At 40.9% G+C, this 22,063-nt stretch overlaps 1 protein-coding gene across 42 annotated transcripts in view; it reads right to left on the bottom strand.

Annotated features, from left to right (window-relative positions):
* The window catches only part of neb (nebulin), a 284,616-nt gene that overhangs the window by 27,895 nt on the left and 234,658 nt on the right, over positions 1-22,063 (bottom strand). For 10 of the 42 annotated variants that reach the window (XM_041201321.1, XM_041201334.1, XM_041201338.1 and 7 more), the window contains 14 exons: positions 21,928-22,032; positions 20,849-20,953; positions 16,973-17,083; positions 16,332-16,442; positions 13,662-13,775; positions 11,542-11,646; positions 10,115-10,219; positions 8,928-9,032; positions 8,370-8,462; positions 5,607-5,699; positions 4,306-4,398; positions 3,002-3,094; positions 1,652-1,744; positions 204-296 (listed from right to left, as the gene is read on the bottom strand). In XM_041201321.1, coding sequence (XP_041057255.1) covers positions 204-296; positions 1,652-1,744; positions 3,002-3,094; positions 4,306-4,398; positions 5,607-5,699; positions 8,370-8,462; positions 8,928-9,032; positions 10,115-10,219; positions 11,542-11,646; positions 13,662-13,775; positions 16,332-16,442; positions 16,973-17,083; positions 20,849-20,953; positions 21,928-22,032 — 1,419 coding nt within the window. The remainder of the gene's footprint in view (positions 1-203; positions 297-1,651; positions 1,745-3,001; positions 3,095-4,305; positions 4,399-5,606; positions 5,700-8,369; positions 8,463-8,927; positions 9,033-10,114; positions 10,220-11,541; positions 11,647-13,661; positions 13,776-16,331; positions 16,443-16,972; positions 17,084-20,848; positions 20,954-21,927; positions 22,033-22,063) is intronic. The other 32 variants (XM_041201345.1, XM_041201351.1, XM_041201355.1 and 29 more) reach the window with 20 other exon arrangements.

Here is a 22,063-nt window from a genome sequence, read left to right as displayed (position 1 = left end):
TATATAAATTTTAAAACTGATTTTAAAGAAAGCTTTTGAGTAAATTCCACAAAATGTTTCAAGAATTAGGATAAGTTAAAATAAACTTGAAGAAAAAAGCCTTGAAAAATGACATTAAACTGTGCTTATTGGCAGGAAATGCTGGGTAGTAAGATGTGGGATGAATCATGGGTTAAAAAAACAGAAAACAAATTAGCAGCTACCGAGCTGATGTTCTTCTGAGTCTCCTTCACACGCTGCACCTCAGGCAGGTCAGAGATTGCAGTTCCTTGACCAACATTTTCCTTGTATTTGATCTACAAAATGTGCAGATCAGGAATGAAAGTACAAACTGTAAGCACATCACAAACAAATAACGACAGCTATTATCCTGGAACACCCTCCCTAACAGCTCTGCGTGTGCACCTACACCACATGGACTGCAGTGGTTCAAGAAGGCAGCTCAGCACCATCTTCTCAAGGGCAATTAAGGATGGGCAATAAATTCTGGCCTAGCCAGCGACCCTCAAATCCCATGAACGAGTAAAGAAAATTCAGCATCTTAGTATATTAAAACAGCCTAAGGCATTTCACAGCAGCTATTATCAAAAAAGAACTGACTGTGAAAAACATAGGGCAACATTAGGACAGAAGAGGTAGGTTTTAATGAGTGACTTAGAGAGTAGAGAGGTGGAGGTTTAGGGAGGGAATTCCAGGGCTACAGTAAAATGTAGACGTCTTACAAACAATGTCAAGCCACAGACTGCACAAAACCACACATGGGATTCTCCCCCATTAACCAACTGAGAAAGGCATCAGCCAGTCTAGCACCAGCTCAGACAAACCAGTAAATTCCCAGTCAGTTTTGAGACAGTCGCCATGGGAATGTATGATAAGCTATAACCGGCCTCAGCATCCCGGTGGCTGGGAGGGAAAGCTCAGCTGGGGATGCTAATGTCGATGTCTGGCCAGCAATTTCTGCTTCTGCAAAGTCCGGATGAAGCTTTATAGTGATGATCCCACGGGTGAACAGCCTACCCATTATCTAAACTCACAGAAGGCGGCCCACTAGGATGGCTGATGGTGCATGTATCTATGCCACAATATCAGTCAGCCCCTTCAGCAAAGGAAGGCAGAAAGTATAGATTATATCAAACTGCACACTGCACACCAAAAGGGGAACTGCAGGTTTCTCTTATAAAATTCTGATGTGCAGATCTCAAAATTAATCCAGATTCATAAACCTTAAATTCTGATTTAAGCTCTGATTTATGAGGTAACAAAAGTGCAGGCTTAAGTGTTAACTTTGAGATTCTGATTTAAAATTCCATCAATATGCTAAAACCTGCTGATCTGCTGTTTTTTGGAAGCTATGTAATAAACGCTATAGATATCGTATGTTGCCTTTTGTTTACTATCTCACTCTAGTGTGTTGCACAGCCTGACAAAAATTGCTTACTCATTCAATATTTTTCACCCTGAAGAAGACATAAGTGTCAACATTGATAAGAACCTTATGTATATTCCACCAAAAAAGCTTAATGAATTAAAAAATAGTGAAATAAATTTGAAAAAGGATGAGAAAAAAGTCATTCATTGTAATTGTTGGTTAAAAAAAATGTTGGGTGGAAGGATAATGGGTTAAAAAAAGGGGAATCAAATTGGCAACTACCGAACTGATGTTCTTCTGTGTCTCCTTCACACGCTTCACTTCAGGCAGGTCAGAGATTGCAGTTCCTTGACCAACATTTTCTTTGTATTTGATCTACAAAGTGTGTAGATCAGGGAGGAAAGGACAAACTGTCAGCACATGACTAACAAACAACAAGAAGAACTACTGGCATTTATATAGCACCTTTATCGTAGCAAAACATCCCAAGATACTTCAGAGGAGCCATTATCAAACAAAATTTGACACCAAAGCACATAAGACAACGTGAGGACAGAAGAGATAGATTTTAAGGTATATCTTAAAGGAGAAGAGGGAGCTATTGAAGCAGGGAGGGATTTCCAGAGCTACAATAATACATAGACTTTATGCAAATAATATCAAGCCACAGACTGCAGCAAACGACACATTGGAATCTCTCTCATTGAACTAGTGAGTAGAGGCAACAAACAGCCTGGCCCTAATTCACACAAACTGTAGTGGCCTTAGTTTAATTCCCAGTCTGTGTTGAGTTAGTAGCCATGGCAACACTTGGAAGAAGCTACTTCCAGCTTCAGAGACCCTGGGACGAGGATGGGAATCTTAGCCGGAAAGACCAATGTTGATGCCTATCCAGAAATTTCTGCTCCTGCAAAGTCAGGTGGAGCCTTTATAATGATGCTCCAACAGTTGAATAGCCTACCCGTTATATAAGCTTACAGAAGTGAGGCCACTTGGGTGAGATGATGTCAGGCTGCCGGAGCATGAATCTGTCCTACAACATCAGTCAGGCCCTTCAGCAAAGGAGGGCAGAACATGGGGAATAATGTGTATAGTACATCAGACTACACACTGCAGGCCAAAAAGGAAGTTTCAGGTTTCTCTAATGAAATTCTGATTTGGAGATCTCAGCAATTAATCTGGATTTTAAAATCTTAGACATTAAGTTCAGGTTCAGGAATAATAAAAGTACGGGGTTCAGTGTTAACTTGGAGGTTCTGATTCAAATCCCATCACTATTCTAAAGCCTGTTTATCTGCTGTTTTGTTGGAAGTTGTGTAATCTATGCTGAAAGTGTTATTCATTGCCATCATGGTTTTATTATGTTGCTTTTTGTCTACTTTCTCACAGCACAGCATTGTAAATTATGACAAAAATTGCTTGCACATTATTTTTCCCTATTAAATATAACGTCAAAATTGATTTTTAAAAAAGCTTGTGAATTCCACAAAAAATTTTTTTCAAGAATTAAAGTAAAATTGAAAAAAAGACAAACAAGAAATGCCATCAATTGGCGTTTGGTGGCATTGGAAATGTTGGGTAGTAAGTTGCTGTGCTGTGGGTTAAAAAAAAGGGAATCAAATTGGTAACTACCGAGCTGATGTTCTTCTGTGTCTCCTTTACACGCTTCACCTCAGGCAGGTCAGAGACTGCAGTTCCTTGACCAACATTTTCCTTGTATTTGATCTACAAAGTGTGCAGATCAGGGAGGAAAGGACAAACTGTCAGCACGTGACAAACAGCAGCACACGTACTTTCTGCAAACAATATCCAGACACACGCTGCACCAAACTACACACTGGGTTCTCCTCCATTGGCCAAATGGGTAAATAAATGCATCTGTTTGTAGACTGTACAAACCAGCAAATCACTGACTTTGATTCTAATTCCCTTGTGCAGTAGAATACAATTGGCATGGGGTGGGAGGGCATAATTAAAATGGGATAGGGAATTTACCCACTGTTTTCCCTCTCTGATCTGGCCAACATTAATTTTAAATTGCTAGTGGCAAGGACTTCCGCCCCAAGCCTGTGGGGTCCTCTTTAAGTGTACAATTCAGGCTCCAACCACATCATCTCAGCTTAATCCAGCCTGAGTGGATAGCCGTGATGGCTTCCCCATGAAGCCAAACCTGTAGGGAACAGCAGCAAGGACCAGAAGAGATAAGCTTTACATATCTTTGCATATGTCAATGCTGTCCAGGAGCTAAAATCTCTCCAGGTCTTAGCAGATGAGTTTGTCGCTTGCCCTGGGCTGATTCTCAATCATCAATCCTGCTCTGAGTTAAAATTAAGGCCCCTGCTTCATTCTCAATTGAACTCCTATAGTAGGCAGAACAGCAATTGGAGACCTCAACAGGAAGCCTCAAGTTCCTTGGGCTAGAAAAGGGGAAAAAAATTCAGCCTATATTCCTGCTCTCTAGAAACCTGTTCTCCATGATAAATAGCCCCTAGGTGCTTAAATCCACATGGGGAGAATGATCATGCTGGAAATGTTTTGGAGGGCTATGTGTGCTGATGTACCCATATCCTAGTATAAATTGGCTCTCCTTCACCAGAAGACAGTGAACAGAATGGAAAAAAAGTATATATACACTATGTCAAACTCCACACTGCAAGCAAAAAAGGCAACTGTAGGTTAAGTATGTCATCTGTTTGTGTTTTACTTTTTGTTAAGGCAGATGATTAAGTGGACCAGGGTTTTGTTTAAGCATTCATTTTGAACTTGACAAAGCCTTTGGTTAATTCCATAAAAAACAAAAATTAGAATATAAGTTCTAGCTAAATCAAAATAAATTAGACTAAAGAAATTGTGTGAATTGTGTTTAGTGCAAAGGAGGTTCGGCTAGTAAAGGTGAATTATGGCGTAATACAGAGGGAAATCAAATTAGCAGCTACCGAGCTGATGTTCTTCTGTGTCTCCTTTACACGCTGCACCTCAGGCAGGTCAGAGATTGCAGTTCCTTGTCCAACACTTTCCTTGTATTTGATCTACAAAGTGTGTAGACCAGGGAGGAAAGGACAAATTGTAAATACATGGCCAACAATGACAAATAGACCGAGACAAACTACATATCACAATGGATTAGACACTACAACAAACTGCAAACATCAAACTACACAGAATAAATGAAGAACAGAACTTTTGCATTACACAGACCAAACATGCAGCCAATCAACTAAAATTAATTTTGATCTACTCCTTTTAATTCAATTAGATATCTTGCTTGTAATTATGTGAATTTTATATGTATGACATTGGGAAAAAAACTTACTTAATCATGAACTTGGTTTTCTTACACGGATGGACAATTAGTTTTAATCTTTGAATCAATATGACATGAAAGCAGCATGCTTAGTCATTAAGAATGCTTAAAGTTCCAGCTATATCCAGTATTCACAACGATTTTATTATAATGGTCCTTACAAGTATATTCAAATGTTGTTAGGTTGGAGACATGGGGCTGGCCAGTTGATACAAAAAAAATGCTTTCAATCAATTTTTTTTGAAGAAACCATTGATGAAGCAAACCTAAAATCTGGAAATTGAGTTTAAGATTCAAGTTACAGTAGATTGATATTGAACGTTGAATCCACACCTACAAATCTAATTTAAAAATTCCAAAATAGCATTCTGAGCTTGCGTTTCCAAATCACAATTCATTTTTGGATAATTCCAAAGTGATTCCAGATTTGGAAATCCCAGAAGTGATTCCGGATTTGGAAATCCCAGAAGTGAATTGGGATTTGGAGATCCAAAAGTTGAATCTTGATTTCAAGATTCCAAAAGTGGTGCTCTAAATTTGAATCTGAAGATCAGATTCTCCTAATATGCCCTGAAATTCACTCTGGGATTGGCTTTTAAATCTTGACTGTTTGAGTATCTCCCTCTAGTAACATTTACTACAGGTGTATGTGTGTCCATAATAAAGCCCTTCTGATGCGTTTGTTGTCTTTTTTCATTTTCCCCAAGTGGCTCTCTACCACTTCTGCAGTCTTCTGTCCTAAAAGCAGTCCTAAAAAAAAATGTCCTCACCAAAATTGTTCACATTTCAAAAATACAAATGAGTTTGAATGATTTGAAAAATGAAAAAGAAATTATAGGGAAATGGTATCAATGAGATTTAGTTTATGACACAATGGGTTAGTTGGTCTGGGTGGATCATGAGGTGACATAAGGAAATTAAACCAACAGCTACCGAGCTGATGTTCTTCTGAGTCTCCTTTACACGCTTCACCTCAGGCAGGTCACAGATTGCAGTTCCTTGACCAACATTTTCCTTGTATTTGATCTACAAAGCGTGTAGATCAGGGAGGAAAGGACAAATAGTGAACAAATATTTTGGACAAACTGTAAACCACATTAAATCAGATCCCAGATTGCAATAAACTGTGTACTTCAGCACATGTAACAAACAATCTGCCACCTATCTGCACACTGTGTCATTTTTTAACTAGCTTGTTAACTGGCCTCTGAGCATCCAAAACACTGAGTAATATTTGTTTTAAGTCATGTAATTTAAGTCTTATTAACACTTATTATTTCAAACTGATAAAGAGTTATTTATTAAAGGTTGTTGGCAAATTAGAATTTAGTTTAAATCTCTGAATAAAAGGAAAGGATCAAACCAAAAGATTGAGCATTTTAGTCGCAGTACTAGGTAAAGTTAGAAAAATTAAACTCAGTGTTACCACTAACTTTGTTGCATTTGTTTTAACAGAAGGGGAGAATTTCCACAGGGATCCTCCTGCACATCCTCTGTGACTGGTGAAAAAATGTTGACACCAAGGTTTTGGTTTTCCACAGCTCATCTGGCAAAGTTACAATGGATGAGCAGGTGAATTTTGTCAACATTCACCTCTAAATTTCTTTGTGAAGGTGACTGGCTTTAAACTTTATAAACGCAAGGCAAATGAATTTATGTTAACTTTCAAAATAGAACACAGAATAACAACTTTCATCATTGACAGAGTAACCCAGGCTATGCTTTAGCATGATCATAAAGGTTTGAGGGTTCGGGAACCCCTGAATCAGCTTTGCTGACTACCATAAAATGCCATTACTCTAAGGCTTGAGTGTGTATTCGACACTGCACATAAGTATCAAAGTATCAAAGGCTTTTCCACTTGTTTAATGTGCCTTTCACATTACTTAGAGGAATGGAGCACTCAAGTATTTCTGACTGAGTTACACCACGCCTTGATTATATATTGCAGCATCCAGTTCACTTTATCTTAGTTGCACTTGTGACCAAGGAGTTTTGCAAAATGTCATTTAAGATTAGCAAGGTTCCTGATCTCAATGGAATAGGTGCTTCTATCAGCTAAGGTCAACAATGGTAGACACAAGTGCTTTCAGAAGTTATTTTTCATAGCTCATTTCCGCCTTTGGACTTGGAAAAAAAATATTGACTTATTTTTCAGAAGGCACAATCCACCAAACATCTAATTAGAGCTGATTAAGCCTGGATGACAAGTGGTATTGTCTGTATCTTTCACATTACTTAGAGGAATGGAGCACTCAAGCATTTCTGACTGAGTTACAACACGCCTTGATTATATATTGCAGCATCCAGTTCACTTTATCTTAGCTGCATTTGTGACCAAGGAGTTTTGCAAACTGTCAGGACCACCGGGGCTCTGAATTTGCCCCGTCCGGACCGAGGTGTGGAACTTGGAGCCCTGGTGGCAACACTGAAAAAACTCGGAAGCTACTTTTACAAAAAGAAATCTGGGGTTGTGGCTTTAAAGACAAGTAGGCACGCACAGTTGTTTCCAAGTTACTTCAGGTCTTGGACCGTATACAAAGCCTAAGGCCAGATAATAACATCTGGGGCCTCAGTAGTCCATTGGCATTCGCCACCACAGAGAAACCAGAGGAGGGTGTTCAACTCCCCCAGGTGAACTGATGTTAAATGGAGTGCTACAATTGGAAATAGCTAACACTGCCATAATGCAGCAATATAACTGCAGCATTCACTAATCACTTTGATTTTTTTCTGAGTTGTTTAGCTATACACCAAAATAACTGTACAGTCTTGAAACTTGACAATAATTGAACTCAGCCAAGTGTCTGAGACTGAACGGTAAAATAAATTTGATTATTTTAAATATTCATTCTCAGGATGCGGGTGACACTGGGCAGTCCAGTGTTTTCACTCTTCCTTAGCTATATATAATAGAAACAGCAGAAACAGGCCATTGTGCCCAATCAGTCCCTGTTGGCATTTATGCTTCACTCGAGCTTTCTCCCATCCTACCTCATCTATCTATCTGAATCAGCATAACGCTCTATCCCCTTCTTCTTCTAACACTTACCTAGCTTCTCCTTAAGTGCATTAATACTATTTGCCTCAAGGTTGCCTCAAATCAACCAGGATACAGTTGCCCTGTGAGTCTTCTTCTTGAATCAGTGGCTGGGCCAATTCAGAGTTTAGAGTCACATAAAGGGCAGAGCAGTAAGGACAACAGGTTTCCTTCCATAAAGATCAGTTGGCTTTTAATGACAATCCAACAGCTTCACGGTCATTTTTATGATGTCTGCTTTTATTTCCTGGGTTTTATTAAATGACCAATTCAAATTTCCTTGGTGGGGAGTTGAACCCATGTTTCCTGAGTTATTCATCTAGAATCTCTGGATTATAGCCATGTAACATAACCACCACACTACCAAGCCCACATTGTGCATGTAGTCTTAATGACAGTCCTTATACCTTCAGAAAATAATAACTAAAAACACAGACATTTGCAAATAATTTTCTGAAGGTTTTCCACATTGCATCACAAATCCGAGCCGTATCATAACCTGGGTTACCTGTGAATGCATTTGATTATGGAACTGCTATTATTAGGAGGACAAATTTCACACAAGGTGAAGGCAAGATTAAAAGGTTGAGAATTATGTAAATTAAGGGATTAACATAAATTAGGAAGAGGAGGGTTGGTGCTGTCGGGGATTGTACCGAACTAATGGCCTCCTGTGTTCTTTTGACTCTCTCCATCTCTGGTGTTTCTTTAATTGATGTCCCTGTACCAATCTCTTCTTTATATGCGATCTTTACACACACAGAAGCAGGGTGTCAAAATGAAGGGAAGAACAGAGATGGTCTTGATTTGGCAATGGAACTCAGAAACAATATATCCAAAACAGGCATGATTCAGTGACAAATTAGCAGAGATTACGAGTAACAGACCAATTAAACTAGAAATTTGTATGAGGCTGATTAAAAAAAATAAGCCAGTGGCGTTAACTGTAAACTAACTAAAATCCATGAAATAAATAAGGGCAATCAAAACCTTTAAAAAACATCACATGTAATAATGCATAAGTCTATTATTAGAAAATATTTCCATAATTGTGGAATCAAATTAAACGATGATTATTGTTAGATTACTGTAAATTGATGAATTTTGTTAAAATATTTGTATAGATAAAAAGGTAAGGAGAAAAATAGAATATGGTTTTAAAAATTACAAATGGTGAGTAGATTAGATTGGAAAAATACTTAGGTAAAAAGTACCAAGCTGAAATTCTTTTGGTTTTCTTTAGCTCGCAGGATTTCAGGAGTGTCTTTTACTGTGGTAACCTTTCCTTTAATGAGTTTAAGCTCTGAAGTGTACTGAAGCTATAAAACAGAGTGAAAATCAACAGTAAGAAACAGGAACAACAAGCGAAGGAACACTGATAAGACCAGGTAAAGCTGGTGAATTCCAAGGCTCTAACAAAAGGTTCCCAAAGATTTATCTGTACATTTGTGTGTTTGGTCTGAAGCTTCACGTGATTCTCAATTCCTTAGTTATATATTTGGAGTCTGATCCTTCATTCTCTGAAGCTACATGGTATCGAAAGTCCAAAGTAGCATCAAAGTTTATGAGCATGAACTAAAAGAGTGTCATGACCTGGTTTCATACACATGATTTTTCTAGACTTGGAAGACTTCCTGCATCTAGAGACACATGAGGCAGACAAAGCACATGCCTATGTCTGTTTTCTGTGGTGTGTTTTACCTGATACAGGTAAAGTCCAACCCTCTCCCCCAACACCACCACCTCAGTTGCACCATCCAACCCAGAGAGATGGAGAGCCAGCCCCAGGCCTGAGAAGTCTCTGAGCAGCACTAGACCAAGACTTGTGAGCTGGCTTACCTGGTGATCATCAAACAGTGCACAGTGTGAGAGGAAAGGGACAAATACATATATAATTTATTTTAAAATATATGATAGAGGAGGAAAAGAGAAAGAACACCCCTCTCTCTCTAGAATCCTAAAAGTATTTTGTTACAGCCCTGTTGAATTCCATAAAAACATACAAAGCAAAGAGAGTACAGAAACAATTTTGATGTTTACTGTTTCCAGCAAACATATTGGACACCGATAGTCCAGACAGCTAACAGTGACACAGTACTTAGCCCTTTTTAAGACAACAGCAGCATTTCTGCACTGTGTCCCAAAATAAGGTTGAATTTTTACCTTTTATCAAACATGTATTGCATTGAATGGAGAACATGTTGGCAGTTCCCTGTTCTTTGTTCTTTTGTAGTCTGCACATATTATGGGATTGGTGTTGCTGCAGAACAACCACCGAGGACAGACAGGTAGGCTGCAGACACAGTCAGCGCTTCAAATCAGAAACCAAAGAAATGCCTTGGGTTCCCAAATGATTGAACTGGGCACCAGTTATTACTGTGGGTAAAACTTTTTGACTTACTGTACTGATGTTCTTCTGGTTCTCACGGACTCTGTGCATCTCGGGCGTGTCTGTTACGGAGACGTATTGAGACATGGTCTTCACGGCTTCTGCCTTGTATTGGTTCTACACAAGCAATTCAGAGCAGCATTAGTGGATGATAATGGAAAGGTACATTTTACTGCAGCGAGATTGTCCACAAGTCAGATTTTTCATAGCAATAATAGATGTCAAATAGGCAACTCATATAAAAACTCACCAGGGTCTAAATTGGACTGTGAATACGCAAATGCACTTTGGTTTAATGAAGCCATTTACTTGTTTTGGATTGACCTATTTTACTTATGTTGTGACAAAGGAACTTTGAAGGAGAGCAGGGATGTGTTCACTTCCAGTAATGCACTGCAAGATTTTGACCTATTAACCAATGAGCATGCTAGTGAAGCAGCTCTGTTGCACCAACTTATTGAAAGTTTTACATCGGGGATTATGCAAATGAATTTGGATGGAAACTTGAAGCACAGCTTCAAGTCTGAAAAATAGCGCAATTTCAAACACATGCTGGCCACAATTTCCCACCCAAGTTCTGCAGTACCAAAGCAGAGCTGTAATTACAGGGAGTACATGCCAGAGAATTGAGGCTATAATGTATCCCCTCCTCCCAGCTAATGCAGATGGAATATACCGGAAGTGCACAGGTGTCTGAGGAATTAAACCCAAAGAAAAAGCTGGATGAAATGATTGATACTGTAATATAATTTCATTGTCTGAGGAGCAATTGCCAACCAACAGTGAGTTTGAAAAGACGGCTTTGTCAAAATTAAAGTCCCAAGCATTCTTGGGGCTGGAGAGGACAGATATCCCAATTTGCATTCACCAGGTGAGGATTGGGGCAGAACCCAGTTACGCGGGATTCCTCCACATTTGAGTAACAGCAACATGGATTTCAACTGTGGACTTTCAGGCTGACCCCAGGAATATGGTCATTTATCTCAGCGGAAGTTATGCGAGTTGAGAGCTGAAAGGTGTTTCGAGTCCCACTCTGGGCCTCCAACTGTTACTAAGGCAATCAATCCATTGTGGGAACACTAGGAGCTGAAGGTGAGAAGAGGAGACTTTTCTCTAGGTGCTCATGAGGCCTATCATTTGCCATTAGAGTGGCACTGCTCCCACTTTCTGATTGGCAGCTGGAGGGCACTTGCTGCTGTTGTACCTACCCCATACATACAAATGGCTCCCATGCACAGAATTAAGGAATCTACGGCTTGGGGTTTAGGGTTGTTGTGGTTCTGCTCTGCTCCACCTGTGTGCAATGTAGTAGACATCAGCCTCCTGCACTACCCCACCCTCAAACACCCCCACAGAAATTGTGGGGTCAACAGGTCATATCTATTGTGAGAATGGATAGTGGAGCTGAAGGCAGGTAGGGAGAGAAAGGTGTCCTTTACCTGGCTGCTCAGATTCTTCACATTCTGAGCATGAATTATATCAGGCGTATCTGTGACTGTGGTATAGTTAGCTTTATCCATTTCAGCCAATTGCTTGTATTTTACCTAAAAGAATGATCAAACAATATTAACCATAAAGATACCATTTCAGCCAGTTAATGAATCAACTAACTTTACTGACTTGGATGGGATTATAATTCACAGACCTGAAAGAATATGGTGGACAACTGGTTTAGTCATTCATCTCCAAATTTGGTTGAACCACATACAGCTCTCATCTGCTAAAATTGCTCATTATTACAGGATCAAATGCCACAGAGGAATATATGCATGCTAATCAGTGGAAGCAGCGTGTTATAGACAGAGCTAAGCAATCCACAATCAATGGATTAGGTCAGAGCTCTGCAGTCCTGTCACATCCAGTCACAAATGGTTGTGCACAATTGAAGAACTAACAGGAGAAGGCTGCAGGAAGAAGCCACCATCATCAATGCATGTGAGTGCAAAAGACAAGGCTGAAACATTTTGAACCATCTTCACCTAGAAGTTTCAAGTAGATGATCCATTTTGGCCTCCTCCTGAAGCATCCACCATCACAGATGTCAGTTTTCAGCCAATTCAATTCACTCCCAAACAAGAAATGGTCGAAAGCACTGAATACAGCAAAAGTTATGGGCCACAAACAATATCCTTGTTCTAGTGCTGAAGATTTATACTCTGGAACTAGCCGTCCCCCTAGCCAACCCTATTCCAGTAAAACTACAAGACTGGCATCTACCCGACAAAGCAGAAAATTGCTCAGGGGTGTCCTGTCCACAAAAAGCATCACAAATCAGATCTGGCTAATTACTGCACCAACAGCCTACTCACAATCATCAGTAAAAGATGATATCGTTGACAGTGCTATCAAGTGTCACGTACTCATTGATGCTCAGTTTGGATTCCATCTGGACCACTTGGCTTTAGACCTTATTACAGCCTTTGTTCAGCAGTGGACAACAGAGCTGAATTCCAGAGCTGAGGCGAGAGTGACTGAACTTGACATCAGGCAGCAGTTGACTGAGTATGGCATCAAGGAGCCCTTGTAGAACTGAAGTCAATGAAAATCAGGGGGGAAACTCACCATAGGTGGAGTCAAACTAAGCACAAAGGAAGATGTGGTTGTTGGAGGCAAATCACCTCAGCCCCAGCTCATGGGTTCCTCAGAGGTCCTAGGCCCAACTATCTTCTGCTGCTTTACTAATAACCTCCTCCAATCATAAAGAGATGCAGAGGTTCGCTAATGATTGCACAATGTTCAGCACTATTTGTTACTTCTGAGATACTGATGCAGGCTATGCTTGCATGCAGCATGACCTGGCCAACACTAAGGCTTGGGTCGATAAGGGGCAAATAACATGCATCCCACAGGTAATGACCATCTCCAGCAAAAGAGAGTTTCATCACCTCCCCTTGACATTTAATGCATTACCATTGCTGAAACCCCCACCATCAACATCCTGGGGGTTACCATTGACAGAAATGTAACTGGGCTACAAGAGCAGGTCAATGGTTAGAAATTCTGCATTGAGTAACTCACCTCCTTACTCTCCAAAACCTGCCCACCATCCATAAGTCAAGACTGTGATTGAATACACTCTACTTGCCTGGATAAGTACAGCCTAACAACAGTCAAAAAGCTCAATACCATTGAGGATAAAGCAGCTTTGCTTGGCACCCTATCCATCACCTTAAACATTCACTCCCTCTACCACCAACATTCAGTGGCTGCCATGTGTACCATCTACAGGATGGCTGCAGCAACTCTTCAAGGCTGCTTCGACAGTACCTTCCAAATCCATGACCTCTACCACCTAGAAGAACAAGAACATCAGACACATGGAAGCACCACCACATGCAAGTTTCCCTCCAAATCGCATGCCATCCTAACTTGAAAATATACCATTTTTCCTTCATCATCTCAGGGTCAAAGTCTTGGAAATCCATCCATCACAGTCATGTGTCTACAGCAGAATGGGTGTGCCTACACTACACAGACTGCAGTGATTCAAGAAGGCTTCTCACCACCATTTCTGTTATTAGATGGAAGAAAAGAATCTATTGCACCCATTGCTTCTCACCTGACTTAAAATATCTGTGGCGTTCTTGGCTCTAGCAAAGTCTGGTGTTTCATTAGCCAGCGCCACAAGCCCTTTACCCTTGATTTCTTCCTCCAATGATCTCTTGTACTCTTTCTGAGATAGAAAAAGAGAAGAGGCAATTCATTACACTGTTATATGACCAGTCTGGGGGAGAATCCCTACCGAAAACCCAGTGATGATATAGTTGGGAATTGCTGCAGCCAAACCAGAACGTTCAAGGAAGCCAAGCAGAATAGGACGAGTTAATGGATTGTGTTTTGCATGTCAGCTGTGGCTCAGTTGCTAGCCTGCTTGCCTCTGAATCACAACGTTCTGGGTTCAAGTCCCACTCCAGGACTTGAGCACAAAAATCAAAGCTGACATTTCAGTGCAGTACTGAGGGAACACTGCATTGTTGAAGGTCCCATCTGTCAGTTGGGATGTTAAAATGAGGCCCCCTCTGCCTACTGGATGAAAAAGAGTCCATGGCACAATTTCAAAGAAGAGCAGGGGAGTTATCCTTAGCGTCTGGCCAATATTTTTCCTCTAATCAACAGAAAAATAATCAATTATTTGGTCATTATCACATTGCTTTTTTTGGGAGTTTGCTGAGTGTATATTGGCTAACACATTTCCTACATTACAACAGTGATTACACTTCAAACAGTACTTCATTGGCTCTGTAGCACTTTGAGATGTTCAGTGGTCATGAAAAATGCTATATAAATGCAAGTCTTTCTTTCTTGAGTGTAAACAATTATTTTTCACTCTGAGCTTTCGGATTTCTCTTTCAAATATAGCATTTCATTCCATTTTGAATCAAAAGAAAGGCAATATATTTATCCATATGTTTATTTGCTCACTTTACATTTGCAAATTCAGGGCACTTGGCTGTACTGTGGTGGTGGTGTTGTGTTACAGTTCACCCAGGGAGCCCAAGTTGCTGTGGCAACATGCATTTTTACATGTATGTTATAGTCAATAGCTATGGATAGTGATAGTAGAGATTCCAATGTTCTCTCCACATGGCTGACCAGGGATCTCCCCTGTTTTCCCCTCCAAATCGCATGCCATCCTAACTTGAAAATATACCATTTTTCCTTCATCATCTCAGGGTCAAAGTCTTGGAAATCCGTCCATCACAGTCATGTGTCTACAGCAGAATGGGTGTGCCTACACTACACAGAATTCCCACGTGTTGGAAAGGTTTGCAGGTTGATACTCAAGTTATGAATGCACCTTCATTGACCATTCTAGGGTGGGACTTGAACCTGAAGCTCCTTGCTCAGAGGTAGGGCGCTATCCACTGCAAGACCTCCACTGTATGTATGTTGGAGTGGCTAAACACAATGCGAGGAAAACCAAGTCCAAAGTCAAGGCTATTAAATTGCCTCAGTATGGCGTTATTTGGAAATTGCAAAGCCAGGTCGACCTAACTAGGGAGCTTGCTGCTGCCCGTCTGAACTATTTGCATAATTATCAATCTGTTCAATTCGGTTAATTCTCAACCTGGGTGGCTGGAGACAGACAGACTGAGAGAAAAACTTTAAAGCTTTGAACTCCATCATAAGTGATAGCTGCATGAATCTGTATAAACACCATTTTGTATCTTTGGACTTTTCCCTTAACAGTGTGAGGTATTGGAAGGATTTGCAGATTGACTAACAGTCCAACAGACTGCAAGATGAACATTCCTTTTGAAATCTGGTGCCCCTTTTTTTTTGGCTAGCTAGTCAGTTGGTTAGTCTTATACAGCGGGATAGTTTCACCGACCCTCCCCAATCCCCTCTCCTCGCAAATATACAGCAGACATTAAGAATCCCAGCAGATGTTAACCCAGAGATCAGAGCCAGCTGACTTGTTGGTGGAAATGCTGCCACGAAGCTAAAGGCTCTCTCCATAACACCAGCTTGGTTCTCTAAGGCCGGAATTTTCCAGCCCCATTACGGCAGGACCCGCTGCTGGGGATTTGGCGGCCTAGCCCAAAGTCCATTGACATTCAGCGGGACCGGATGATCCCGATGGCGGGCAGGGATGGAAAATCCCGCCCTAAGTCTTGGAAGTGCACAAGTGGCCTGAACTACAGTTATCGAGTAAAACCTCCCCTTTGTTCCTATGTTCCTATCATGGCAGGGGAATTGATTTGGCAGCTCCATACCAGCAGGATGAATATTTGAGATATTTGAGATAAATTTTGCAGTTCAGCAATTCTTTTGAGACGATCAGGACAGGAGAAGAGACTCTAAATTACTGAGAGAAAAGGGTTTCACCATTTTTATTTATCTAAGAGAAGTAAATTGAAAGTCTGTAAATTATAATCTGATGGATAGTAATGCTGACACTACAAATGACTTCAACGCTCCTAAGCTGTGGAGCAGTAAAAATCAATTAAACATTCCCACTTCCTGGTCAATTCCAATGTAAATGTTCATATTATGGAAACAAAAGGATAAAAATAAACACTTGTAAATATAATGACATGCTACTGAAATAACTTGCACTGGACAACTTTCTGATGGGCAAGATGGACATGTATGAGCTAAGCTTTCCTAGAATAGAAAAGTGAGGCCTAGAAATATGTTCATAAATGAATGGAACAAAACCTTTCATTTCTTATGCACGGGGCACACATTGCTGATTGCTTGTTGCCAGGCACTGTTTCATGCATACCTCATTCAGAATGTATGTGGCATTCCTTGCTCGTATCATCTCAGGGGTCTCCTCAACCACCGTTAAGCCCTTACCCTTGACTCCTTCCTCAAGATCCTTCCTGTACTCTTTCTAAAGTAACACAAAAAGAACAGGAGAGCTGCAGAAATACCGAGAACAAGACATTTCTACCATTTTCATGCACCAAACCACTAAAATATATTCAGGTAGAAGGCTAAGGCTAGACAACAGAAAAACACACTTTCATTGTGTAAAGATGGATAAAATACTACAAGCACAATTAGGTGACAAGAATACAAGGTTTCTTGGACAATGCAGTTACAACAATGAAGAAAACACTGCACTCGATGAGTTTGATGCATAATCATTAAATAATAAAGGGCATTAATCATTTGCTTACACATATAGAGAGAGGCGGCAGCAACAAAGATAGTGTACAAGCCTATGAATAGTAGCTGTATCATTCTTCAAAATGCAAAAACAATTATGTTTAAAAATACATGTCTTTCATCGTTAGTTAAAACATGATTGTCTATTAATTTACTCAAAGAAATTTTGTGTATTTCAACAAAACAATATAAAATATATTAGCCTGGTTACTTTTCTAATTGTTAAATGATAAGAAGAAATAGACTGGCTACCTCACAGCCTATTTTGGTTGCATATTTGGCATGCAACATCGAAGGTGTAATCTCCAAACCAGAAAGGTTCCTGCCTTTAATGTGCTCTTCCAAATCCTTTTTATATTCTTTCTATTGGTGACAGGGAGAAGAAACAAAGTAGACAAGAACTTTGTAACAGAATGGAAAAAATGGTGGTCAGAAGGTGTATAACAAACAATCGCCAATTCTTAAAATATTCCTGGCAGAGATAGCCATTCTTACATCAAAGAAACATCAAAGCTGGTTATATATCACTGGTTGGAAAATTATTAAGGCAATTAACAAGGTAAATTAGCAAAAAAAGAACTTGGGTAAAACTTGTTGACCTTGATCTCAGGGAGTAGAATTCAGAAATGAAAAATGGAATCTTGAGATGATTACAGGGTCTGGGCTGCTCACTGGAGAGCTGCAGAGAGCGGCCTGACACATCTTTTCAGGTAGGCCCCCTGCATCTTGTTCCACTCAGGCACTTGAAGGCCAGCCGCAGGCCTTCACTCAGAATCAAGGACCCAGGGGGTGGATGTCCCACCTGCTGGGAGCTGATGGTCAAACAGAGTTCGGCAGCTCTGTTGAATGGCCACGCCCTTGGGGAGATGGTGACTGCAGCCAGTTCGACAACCACCCAAGGCCCAAGATTGCTGAGGCACCCAGGCTACAGGTGAGTGATGGCGGGAGAGGGGTCATAGGGGAATGTGAGTAGGGGGGGGGCTGGCAGTAAGTGAAGGAGTTGGCTCTCAGCGGGACCCCCTTCCTGATACCAAGTCCCTCAGTTAGGCACTGAGTGCCTTTGAACAAGAAGCACCCCCTGGGAGCCTGCAAGCAACTCCGCACCGGTTTTTTCCCCACATGGTGAGCACCTCCCTCCCGCTGCTGGATTAATACCATTGGCAGCAGGATATGGCCCTCAAGTGGGCATTAGTTCCTTACTTAAGTGCCCGAATTGTGGTGGGGCAAAAAGGCAATCTACAGGCCTTCCCTCCATGGACTTAATCTGGGTGGAGGAAGAAAGGTGGCAGGGTCCCCACTCGCCACTCTCCCGCCTGATTAAGTGTCCCCCCCACCACCAAACGAGTCACAAGGGGAAGGCACAAGATTCCACCCGATGCTTCACTTGTATATTCTTGGTCAGATGCAACTTGGAGTATTGTGTTCAGTTCTGAGCACTGTAGCTCAGGAAAGATGTATTCGGTTCTGGAAGAGATCGAGCTCAGATTCACCAGAATGATACCAGGCCTTAAAGGGTTAAATTATGAGAGCAAGTTGAATAATCTTCATTGTATTTCTTTGTTTTTAGAAGGTTAATCTCGTTGAGGCATTTGGAATGTTAAAAGGGTAGACACGGGGAAACTATTTCTTCAACAGTGGGGGAATCACAACAAGAGCAGGTTCAATCTTACAACTGGGGCTAGGTCGCTTAGGAGTGGAATCAGGAAGCTTTTCAATCGCACAGAGTGGAAAGCTGGAACTTTTTCCCCCAGAAGGCTATTGAAATTTTCAAGACTGAGATCTGTTCAAGACTGTTGGTTACAGAGCAAAGGCAAATTAATGAAGTTAAGGTGCAGATCCGTCATGATCCAATGTAATGGTGGAAGAAGCTCAAGGGTGGTCAAGCCCCACCTGCTCCAGTGTTTTACAGTCGCTATCTTCAGAAGTGAAAGTGGATACTGCTGGGAGAAGCTGTTAAATAGATTTAAATTTAGAGCTGCATAAACATGTGTGGTAGCAAAAGGCCAAGCCAGTGGCCGAGCGAATTTTAGTTACACTTCAGTACTTCAATGGGGGCGATTTTTGCAGAGGTGTGGAGGTTCCACAGACCTTTAAAAATGGTGGGTGAGAACCAATTCTGGGATTCTCACCTCCATTCCCATCGCCCCTAGTTTTTGCTGGCATGGGAGAAGGGTGTGGGTAGCGAGCCCATGCCCTGCACTCCTGAGCTGGCCAGCTCCATTGAAGGGGGAGGCATCTCCCAGCTCCCTGAAATCTCATTGAGTCAGGCCAGCTTCTCAAGGACTTGTGGTTCTCAGCACCTCAGAGGAGTTGTGAACCATAGTCTGGATTCAAGAACCTTGTGAAAAATAACTTAAAAAGGTCTTCCCCATACCACCCATACCCCTTCAAGCCCCTCCTCCATCCATTCCATGGTACCTTATAGCCCTCTTGCCAACTCATGGCACTTTCATGATCATTTGCCCAGTAAACAATCTGCAGAAGTCCAATTAACCCTTTAGTAATAATAGCATACATGGAACTGCTTAAAAAAATCCATTCATAATTTTCTTTAAAATAAAACTGCTGTCACAACAACCCTACACAAGTGTAAATCAACCAGACCTTTAAAGTATCAATAACAGAAACTATAAGCACTTGACACCTCTTTATCTTGTGTAAATAAACCTTGTGCCATTGGCAAAATAGACCTGTTAGAAAAAGTCTGTAAAGCTGTTAATCAAGCAATGTTTTCCCTTCTGTATAGCTGTGTCAAAAAGTTGAAAGATTTTATGAGGTTTTTCGTAACTTGAAATCCATTATATTTGTTCCTGCTTTTGCAGCCCCTTAGACATTTTATTTAACAGCTTAGTTCAGCCAGCTTTCTTTACTTCTGAGGTATCAACACTTAGTGAGCAGATGGGCTGAATTTTCCCAGATGAGTTGCGATTCCAACATCTGCCTTAATACTGGGTTGACCACAGTGACACATTGGTCGTGATCTTCCAGAGGTACCCAATTAAGAAACCACTTCTGGGAGCCCCGTCCAATTAAGGGAGGTACAAGGAAGTCATTGATATCTGACCATGAACCCCACCGGAAGAGGTGGGCACTGCTGAGACAGGCTGAAGACTGCAAGAGCACTTCAAAATGGAAGCGCTCTCCGCAACACTGTGGCCACAGTTGTGGAGGGGGAAATCCTTCCACAGGATGCCTTGCGGCTGTAGTTATGCTCTTGCATCCCAGTGGGTCCATGCTGGGGTGAGTGAATGGAGGAGTCGATAGCCTCTTGGCATGCTGCCGGGTTACCGTTTCCAGCTAATTGCAGGGCTCCAGGCTCAGCGGGGTGGTCTATCTGGCATCAGGAAGATCCTGACAGTACCAATACCTTTCTCCCAATTGGCCCATTAATGAGTCAGCACCATTTAGGAAACAAATCTCTTTCATGTTTTTCCTTTTTGTCTTGTTCTTCCCTTACAATGATTCTATGGCTCATGGCCTATGATGTGTCTGGACAATCAGCCCTACACATGACAGTCCTTTGTTCAAGCAGCCAGATTGGGAGCTTGTATAGTTTGCTACAAGTATACTGACTTATAGTTAATGTGAAAGAAACAGAATCATCCTTGACCCAGCATCTGTCTTTATTATTGTAATCCTGAGCACTTCGCAGAGAGAGTGTCAGATCTTAGGGAAGGAACAAATTGTTCTCTCCAGCACCTTACAGAAAGTCTGCCCCTTGCTGACTGGCTAAGAGACATTGCAGATATTGAGCTTGGCATGTCTTGATCACCAGGGTGAAAAATGTTGAGTTGTGCCCCAGTGGGAGAGGAGCAAGCAGTCAAAATAGCTGAAGATTAGATGAGCGGTTTGGAAGCAAATCACCCTTTAATATTTACAAGTGATAGAGTACAGTTATAAAACTTAATACAAGTCTGGCATAACCTGTATATAAGTTTCCTTTACATTTCCAAACAAACATGACATTCTCCAAAGGCCATAGAAATTGCCTAAAGAATCAAAAAAAACTGGCATTCGGAAATTCTATGTACTTCTCTTCAAAGACAGACACCATTCAACAGTACTACCACCAACATGAGGACCCTAGATAGGTTCTTCTGGGATAATGCTCCCATTCCTTGACCTTACCTCGCTCTGCATGTGTTGGGTTTCCTTCGCAGTGAGGTAAACGGGTGTTTCAAAGTCCAACATCGCCTTGCCTCTTTCTTTCTCATACCTCTCCTTGTATTTGATCTGAAATATACGTCATGATTACTTTCCACAACTGATTAAATTTTATAAGTTGCAGTTGCAGTCCACATTTTTACATCACACCCCATTTCAAGAGTTTGTAATGGCATTTTGACCTCTTCCTCTACCCCCAAAATACTCTATTTTCCCTCTTGATTGTTTGTGTGTGCTTCATTTAACTCTGACTCAATATTTGGTAAAAGAAAGGAGAATGAAACGGTGTTCATAGAAGCAGTGAAATGTGGACTATTGCACTATGTTTTGGAAGAGACGTGAACTAAAGGGCTGCAAACAAAGTAACAGGAATTGATATAATTTTCTATTATAAAATATAACATTTTCTAATCATTACAATGTGTTGTAAATCAACATTCACTATACTTCATATAGGTCCAGATTAGATTTTTGTGTTAAACCACCACTTCCATTGGCAATATGATGGGATAATCCATTAGTCCTCTATCATTCTGTAACATCAAATAGTATTCTTTAGATTTACCCCAATGACCTCCTATGTGGTGATTTCTCCATTTCAGATTAACTGTCTGGAAGTAGTGCCCAATGGAAGCTGGAGACAAACTCTTAGAATAAGGAAGATAAAGTCGGAGTAAACCGATATTGTAACACTTTCCTACACTTCCTTTAGCTGGTCATGCTTCAGCCAGGGACCTGTGCATGACAAAAGGACACTAAGGCAATATTGTGCAAAATGAGAAGGGGGGAGAAGACACAATTTTTAAAAAAGCAGCGATTATATTAAATTCCGAAGCACCACAAAAGCAGAAAGAATATTCTAGCATTATGTTTTAGTTTTACTGCTTTAAAATACAGACTACAGGAAAAGGTTTCTTCTTGGTTCAGGTTGGAAATTTGGTACAGGTCATTTCTTCTGCAAATTGGATAACTTATTGCGCACGGTGTAGGGTAAAGTCACATGTACATATGAATATATGTTCAGTTTTCTTCAGCTGACTTACTTGGCTCTGTAACTCAGTTGCTTCTTTTAGATGAATTTGTTCAGGTGAATCGGACACCAGATGGTAGTGACCTTTACTCTTCTCAAACTCCTTCTTGTACTGGTACTATGGGAGGGTCAAAAACCACCTCAATAAC

The sequence above is a fragment of the Carcharodon carcharias genome, chromosome 12 (genome assembly GCF_017639515.1).
Source record: "Carcharodon carcharias isolate sCarCar2 chromosome 12, sCarCar2.pri, whole genome shotgun sequence".
Lineage (NCBI taxonomy): Eukaryota > Metazoa > Chordata > Chondrichthyes > Lamniformes > Lamnidae > Carcharodon > Carcharodon carcharias.
The sequence above is the reverse complement of the archived record's forward strand: the minus strand, read 5'-3'. Positions and strand labels throughout refer to the sequence as shown.